The 8,290-nt window shown below is 45.8% G+C and overlaps 1 protein-coding gene across 1 annotated transcript; it reads right to left on the reverse strand.

Moving 5' to 3' along the window:
• Positions 1 to 210: 210 nt before the first annotated feature.
• On the reverse strand, positions 211 to 6,740 carry LOC141018459 (bromo adjacent homology domain-containing 1 protein). Its single transcript, XM_073493443.1, has 6 exons — positions 4,973 to 6,740; positions 3,330 to 3,688; positions 2,883 to 3,042; positions 2,675 to 2,754; positions 745 to 836; positions 211 to 400 (listed from the first exon to the last, which is right to left on the reverse strand). The coding sequence occupies exons 1-6, from the start codon at positions 6,738 to 6,740 to the stop codon at positions 211 to 213; spliced, it is 2,649 nt and encodes an 882-aa protein (XP_073349544.1).
• Positions 6,741 to 8,290: the final 1,550 nt, after the last annotated feature.

An 8,290-nucleotide genomic window follows, 5' to 3' on the forward strand; every position in this document is an offset into this window, starting at 1 on the left:
GATCTGTGCTTCATAATGTGTCACAAACACTTTTTGCTTCAAATCCAGCCCCGCCCCATCATCCTCCTTCCCTTCCGATCGGGAGCGTCATCAGCAGGAAAGACAGGGGTGTTCAGTCCTTCAGCAACCCCCCCCCCCCCCGTCCTCTGTGTAGGAAGGGGGAGCCATGTTATGATTAATTCATGGGTACAATGACACCCCCTCTACCCTCTACTGCAGGTTCTTCAGGATGCGTCCGTAGCGGAAGTCGTAGACGTGCCGGCAGAGATACACCAGCTCGGGGTCGACGTCTGTGGGCACACAGCGGTGGGAAGGAGGGGCGAAGTCGGGGCGGCAGGGCACCACGCTGGCGCTGCCGGGTGAGGCGCCTTCGGCACGCCGCTTCACCAAGGCACAAAATCTACCCAGAAACAAACACACACACAGGGAAAAGACATCTGAAGCACAAATCAAATATATCTTCATGCTCCTGCACCTCTAACTGAAAATAACAAGCAACCGAACACGAAACAGATAGTCGCTAATTATGTCTAAGCAAATGTTCATGGCCTGGTGCTCCAAAGAATTCATTAACAGCTGCAGTGTCACCGCTGTGCGATAGGAAAGTCAGAAAAACAGGCTTCCACATATCTCAGAAGCCGAGGTGTTAATTAAGAGGAACAACTCCAAACCTTTTGAAAAGACTTCCAGCTAACGACCATTGCTGAGGTGTATTTCTACCTGTGTGTGTGTGTGTACACTTACCTACAGTACTGGGCTAGTGGGAGAACGTAGCATCTGTCTTCTATGCAGGCAACACTATTTTCATCCTGATGCCGAGAGGCGAAAATCTCATTCTGAAACCACAGTGGGTGTACAATGTCACATCGGCACAAGTGCGTCCTATTGTGTCGGCTGAAGGCTGAAGAAATGACAACACTTTTCAACTGCGGGCGCAAGTAATTGTTCATGTGCAACAGGATTTGTGCCTCCGTGTTTCCACGCTAAAGCGCCATCACACACACACAAAAGTCCTTCTCAGCTCGACACATGCTAGACATCCATTGTGAGCAGAAACTTGTAGCAGTGTTTCTAAGTCAAATTGCTCTCTTCTCTGAGTCTCTGTGCGAGACTGAGGTGGCGGAGATATCATCATTTTTTGCCGTTGTGGTTACAGTAAAGAGCCAACGATCAACAGTTTCAGGGCTGCTGAGAGACGCTTACTGATGACTCCCGCAGCATTTCTGCTCACCTCCTCCTTACACATTATGCAACACCACTTACGTATAATAGAGAAATAACTGATAATGACATCTTTTATATTATAGCGCACAAATAAATTCGCAATCCAGGTAATGCAAATGACAAAACGTCTTTCCTCCCACATTCAAACACGTGTTTTAATCTTTTCTAGCACAACTTTGAATTGTTTCTAGAGCATTATATAAGTGCTGCCGGAGTAAATGTTGAGTGTTATTTGCCTGATGACTTCAGGTGTGCAGGGGGGACTCCAAGTACCTGGATATACTGTACAGCTGCTGTACACTCACTATGTCTGGGTAAAATTTTAAATCCCAGTATTTTCTGCAAAAAGCCTACGGAAGCCCAAAGTGTTCAATATTAAATGCATGAATTACATTATGAAGTATGTAATCATGTGAATACAAGCAATCAAAACATATAATTAAACCATGAAATGTGGGATTATGCAATAACCAGTAATTTAAATGGTTTTACATCCTGCTTCTTTTCACAATAAAAGAGTTTATTATCTCTGACGGTGCACATTTATGACTCTATGCTCCAGGAACTCTGGTGGTTGCAATGATTTACAATTTTTGAAAAAAATATTTTAGTGACAGCTCTTTTTTTTTTATATCGCCACTGTCTGCTGACTCCTCTTAACCGGACAATAGGTCAACAACTGCTTCAGTTTGTAATCTCGGGGACATTTAGGGACGCTGACAGAATTATGTTGCTACTTACAAGTACAGATTCATCTGTGCCAAATGTCTGTAAATTGAGAGCTGGTTTTGTTGTGAATTCAAATAAATACTGATAAGAATCCTTAAGAGCCAATCGTAATGCCTCATTCAGCGATACGCATAACCACAAAGCATTTCCGGCAATTTGTGGTTCAACATTTCGGCCTTTGTGGTAACAATATCAAAGTTTGGCCTCGTCTTGAATCTGCAAATAATTTTAATCTTCACCACCATCTTGAGTGCACTTTACTAGAGTTCACCCCTCAAGGTGAAGCACATTTTTATTTAATTCCGGCAGTTTTTATTTCAAAATCTCCTTTTTTTTCATTCTCACAATGACAATTTCACTTTTTTAGAAGTTATGTGATTGGCTGGACTCATTTTTTAAATTTTAAAAATGATTATCTCACAATTTCATTTAAATATTATATATTCTTATTCATATGATCAGTTAAATCATGATGTCTTTGATTCATTTATTTGTTTAATATTGACCACTTTGGGGCTCCATACAAAAAATGGATCGCACTAATTAAACATTAAATTGTACGTCAAATTCTCATCCATTAATTGTACAAATCAAACTTTCATGTATCTCAGTTATTTGTTTTTTTAAAGGGGACGCACGCAGTTTTTTCAGCGTACTGTAACTGTTTTCCTGCAACGCTGCCATTTAACCAGCAGGCAACATTAAATCATCGGAGCCTCACCTCACAGTGTGCGCTGGGATCTCGGCCTCCCTGGGTGTGCTCGGGTCGGTAGTACCAGAACAGACTCATCATCAGCTCTCCTGAGGAGGCAAATTGAGACGCACGCAGGTAAACAATCTCGGCCATATGTCCCTTCCTCCATCCATGCATGCAAATGCACAAATCACCGCCTCTATTCATGATCTCCCCCCCCCCTCCTCTCCTCTACCTGTCTTGGGGTCCTCCCACAGCGCCGATATCTTGGCAACATATGGGAGGGATTTCTTCCTGGGGCCGGATCGTAGCAGCACAGTGTCTCTGACATGTATCACTTCACCGTCCCTCTCGACTCCTTCATAACACCGCCGCAGGGCCGTCTCATCCTCTCCCTGAGACAGGCGGATACACATGCAGGCACACACACCCACAAGGACAGATATAATTCTCATTATAAAGACAAAAAGGAATCTGTCACACGAAGCTGTGTGGTCAAAACACAATTATCTTCTCTCCCCGAGAGCTGGTGTTTTTTTCCTTTTCTGCCTGGCAGCTGCATGGATGCTGCAAGCACAATATGATCAGGTAGTGGAATACAGCAGACAAAGTCTCACTAGAGAGACAACAAGCTCTATAATCTCCGGCTCTGGCTCTTCACTGCACTCACAAATAAACCTACCGCAATGAAGACCTCCCTCTCTGTAGGCACTCCAACAGGCCGCCAGCCGTTGGTGGCACGTCTGCGGCTGACTCTCTTTTGTTTGGTGCTGCTGAGGCTCGGCAAGGGCGACGGCTGCTTCTGGTTCAGCCGTGTGCGGCCCATGGACAGGGAGCCGTTGGAGGGCTTGGTGCTCTGCGGGCATTCTCTGGCCAGCTTTAACCTGGCCTGGGGCTGGTCTCGCCCCGACAGGGGGGTCAGCAGGTGGGGTTTGGTCTGGGTGGAGGTGGGCACGCTGGATAGAGGGCAGCTGGACATGGGCAGGGAGGGGGGAACCAGGAGGGAGGGGCTGTGGTCACCCTGAGGGGAGGAGTAACCCTCTGGAGAAGGAAAGGGTGAACGTAAGACCATGAAATAATACATCAAGAAAGCAAAAAACTTAAAAAGATATTAAACTTTTGACAGATGGAATAACACATTCTTCCTTTTTCAGATGAGACGTTTAATTCATGAGCAATAAAATTAAGTTTCGATCAGTTCAGCACACTGAAGGGGTTTGGCTGTGCAGCTCTCACTGTCAGCAAACTTTTAAGGATAAGTTCACCCAAAAATGAAAGAAAATCCACAAAAGATTTCTGGAGCTTCACAGCAAAACAGTTCCTGTTTACACATTTTCCTTAACAACTGAAGTAGATGGGGACTTGTTTTGAAACGGAAAAAAACAACTGAAAAAATAAACCAACATAAAATGGCTCCACACTTAATCCAAGTCTCCAGAAAACCTTAAGATCCAAAAATTGATTTGAAAAGACGTTATTTACACCCTTTTTAAAGCCTAAAATCTTCACTGTAGCTGCTGAGCTAAAAGTGTTAGCACGCACCCCGTCTGAATTTTGTGCACAAGCTCGCCCACACGTCGAGGGTGTAAATAATGTCTCCTCAGCTGTATGGAGCCATTTTATCCCCTCTACTTCAGTTGTCTAGGAGAATGGCTGCGAAAAACAAAACTTTACTCGACTTTCCATCCGCTCGAGGGCGAGTAGACAATGACTGAATATTCATTTTTGGGTGAATTTATCCTTTAAGTGGTAGGTTCAGTTGCTGCCGTACATATACTTTAAAATGAAAAGACATGGTTCCCCTTTAAATGAGCTGAAAAGCAACCTGCATCTTTTATCTCATTAATCAGTTAAACTATATAACCCAGTTGTTACGGGAGATATTACAGCTGAGCTCCTTATCAAGACACATCTAAGTCCGAAGCCTGAAGCTATGGACACTTTCAAAGCTCGTACCAACAAATAAAGACAACAACAAACAGAAATGTTCACACTTGTTGGGGCACAAAACTGGCTCGAGGCTCACATTTAACAACAAAGGACTCTTCAGTTCTGTACGTGATAACCTGATCTAAGTATAACATCGGGATAATGGCTTCTTTCATAATAAAAACAAAGAGGGCTTAAGATGAGAGAATCAAAGAAGAGACATGAAAATGAACTCGTAATGAATAAGAACAAATACTCACCTTGCTGCGGATCTCATTAAAAGAGCTAAATGTGGTTGTTCAGACAGTCTAGATGAACGTGATGTTAACTATTTACTTCCTTCACTCACTGTACGGATTTCAAATCAATGATCAACTATCTCTGCTTTCCACTCACCTGTTTTGATGCTGTGTGTGCATCCAGTGCATCCTGTGCTGAAAGAACAACCCCTGCTGTTGACAGGAGGCATCGCTCTGTACGTGTAGCCGCCGATCCCGCAGTTGTCACCGTAGCAGGGCGAGGCCACCGAGTTGCAGTAGGCGGGGTGGGCCAGCCCCGAGGCGTGGGACATCCGTGGACCCAGCAGCTTGGAGGAGCCAGTCATCCGACTAGGGCATAAACTGGAGGGTGCAAAGTTCAGAGGTCGCGAGGTCAGGCTCGACGACGTCGTTCCAGTGTGTGTCGGGTGGGCGATGTGAACGTAGTAGCTGGAGAAGCAGTGATCTGCGGTGCAGAGGCAGGGGTGAGGGCTGAGGGTCAGGGCCGTGTGCGGGTGGGAATGCGTCAGGGACGGTGAGGTTACGAGGCACTCGCGCTTCACAGGGGGCATGGCTGAGTTAAGGGGCTGATCGTCTGATTCTCCGTAGGGCTGCTGGCCCAGGAAGAAGGCCAAGCGGTGACAGTACTCCACTGAGCCCTCGGGGGGACAGCAGTAGTACGGGCTCAGTTCGGTCTCCATCTGCTCTTCCTTCACTTGCTTTAACGGGTACGCTAGCATTGAACGTGACTGGTAGCCTGGTTTGGTGAGTCGATGGGTGCAGCTGCCGGTCTCCCACTCCACTTTGGGCTCAAAGTCCGCCTTGTTCTTGCAGGCCGTGCAGCCACTGTGCAGGGGAGGGACCTTCTTCCCCTTCTGCTTTTGTGGGCGCCCCTTGTGTTTGACTCTGGAAAGCTGTTTCGGGGTTGAGACGGCATCAGGAGCCTTGCAGTCTGATGTGACAGTAGCTGTGGGAGCAGCCTTTACTCTCTGTTTGCTGGTAGCAGAGGAGCTGGTTAACTTCAGCAGGGCTGCAGCGTTGAGTCCAGCCAATCTCCTGGGGGCGGGGGCGTGCAGACTCTCCTGACTCATCCATCCGCTCTCTTCTCGGTTGGCTTTGGCCTTCTTGGCCGGCTTAGAGCTTTGGCACAGTTGAAGTTTGTGAGACGTGGAGGCTTTAGTGGCCTTTCTCCGTGAAGCCTTCAGACCTCCGGGGACACCACTCCTGGTTGGATCTGCATCCAGGCATACCCCTCCATTCGTGGGCTCTTCCTGTCTTCGGGCCTGTTTGGCTGCCGGCTGGGGGTCAGTAGCTCTTTCAAGCAGTAGACTGTTCACCGCCTCAGCGTTGAGAGAGGCCAGCCTGCGCTTGCGAGGTTGTGCAACAAAAATACACTTGCCATGACTCGGACTGTTTGACTTTGATTTGGTTTTTGGTAACGACTTCTTGTCTTTTCTTTCACTGCCTTTCCCTTTTTTAGGTTTGGGTTTGACAGATGAATGTCGGCGTGCATCCTTTCTCTTCCTCTCTTCAGAACTCTCCTGTTCGCGGATGCTTTCTTCCAATCGGGTCAGGAGGACGTGGCAGCTGAGCCCCTCCCCGTCTGACACCCCAGCCCTGCCTCGCAAAGGGTACGACTTCCTGTCGCGTTTCTTTTCGCGCCTCCTGTCGAGTTTCCTCTTCTGATCCGATTTCTCTGTTCTCCCTCTCTTGGCGCTCATCTTCTTGGCCGGATCTTTCCTCTGTTTGATGATCTCGCTCATCTTCTTTGTCCTCCCGAATCGTAGAGAGCGCTCAGGCCAGGCGCCACCCATGGCGCCACCATGTGGCCAAAGAGGGCAGTTGTCCCACCACTCAACACTGCTGTCGCTCTGCTTCAGGGAACCCTTCTGCCTTGCGTGAGTCATCACATGCTTCTCCACAGGGCCTGAGGATAAGAGACCGACAAGTGGTAGAATTAGATTTCGCCCTAGTTTCACTGTGTGCTTACAATCGACCGAACAACAACCAGTTATCTAGACAGGAGTTGACGTTACTTGCAAACATAGCTTATAATTGGGTCCAGAGAGAGCTGGTCCAGCTCTGAAGATGTTGTACATCTTACAACATCTTTATAGAGTTTGCTGGATATAATCACACAAAATCCTCACATCACAGTTTTGGCCGTGCCGACTAGAACAGTATTGACGGTCGGGGCAGACAATCAGGGAGTAGTAGAAGGTGAATTATGGACCAAAGAAGGGAGCATTAACTTTTTTATTGTCATGACTTAAGACAAGACAAAGCTGGAAGGTTTTGTGATGTGGAAAGTAACGCCGCACAAAAAAAAAACCTCAGAGCATGACAGAGATATTGATTATTTTACACCAGTCTTCAGTTTACATTTAAAGAAAAACATCTGATGCGGTGCATAAAGCTGCTTAATGATGTGTAAATTCAGCTGGGTGGTTTTGTGATCAGACTGAATTTATTTGATCATATGGCGAGCTCCCTGCTATCTTACGCCTGTTTGAGATCCTGTCATTATAACGGGCGTGTGTGGGTGTGTGTGTGTGTTTTATGCAGCGAGGGAGAAACTGGTGCACGCTCTCTGTCATTCATTGCCTTATCACCTCGAGTGCACAAAGCCTGAAATCATATCTTGTTAAGGCCAATTGTGTCGTCTGAAAGGAAAATGTCAAAAAGGCAATATTACAATATTAAGCTCAAGAAGACTGAATAAACAAGACAGTTAAAAAAACCTTAAACCAGACGATTTTCTGTGCTAATGTCTAAAATCAGTGTCTAAATGTCCGTATTATATACAGTTATGGTGCAACATACCATACTCCCTCAGCTCATTGTGAAACCATTTAGCAATTAAACTCCATCCACAACGAACAAGTAGCTTGGGAGTATTTGTTAAAAAATACTCCCTGAGCTCGTTGTGAAATTGGAACATAAACAACAGAATAATGGCTCATGTGTACGTTAAAGCAACGGCTCTTTAAATAACGCATATATACACACACACACTGTGGTGCTGGGGGAAAAGGTAAAGCAGCATATTGTTTATGATGAGGGTCATAAAGATTTATCGTCTGCCTAATGAGACGGAAAGATCTGCGTTTAAAAAGTGAACATTCAGAATCTGTGAAACAAAACAAGAGAAAACTCTCTACGGCAAATACAATCGTACATTTCCCTCCATTCAGATTTCCTGTTGTAAACTGAATGGATTCACAAATCACGAGAGCTTCTTGTCCTACCCCATTACTTCCCGTAATTAGCTATAATCGGTTAATGAATTTCCCCCCTGAAAGAGGAGCTGCACATTTTTTCACTCCACACAACAGATTCCTGCTGGCATATGATGATAATAAAGAGGATTTTTTTTCTACTAAATTCATATTGTGTTTTTAAAAAAAATGATTTTAGCTCGTACCTTTTGTTCAGACAAATTCTGCGGCTCCTAACT

This window comes from Pagrus major, chromosome 22, assembly GCF_040436345.1.
Source record: "Pagrus major chromosome 22, Pma_NU_1.0".
In the NCBI taxonomy this organism is placed as follows: domain Eukaryota; kingdom Metazoa; phylum Chordata; class Actinopteri; order Spariformes; family Sparidae; genus Pagrus; species Pagrus major.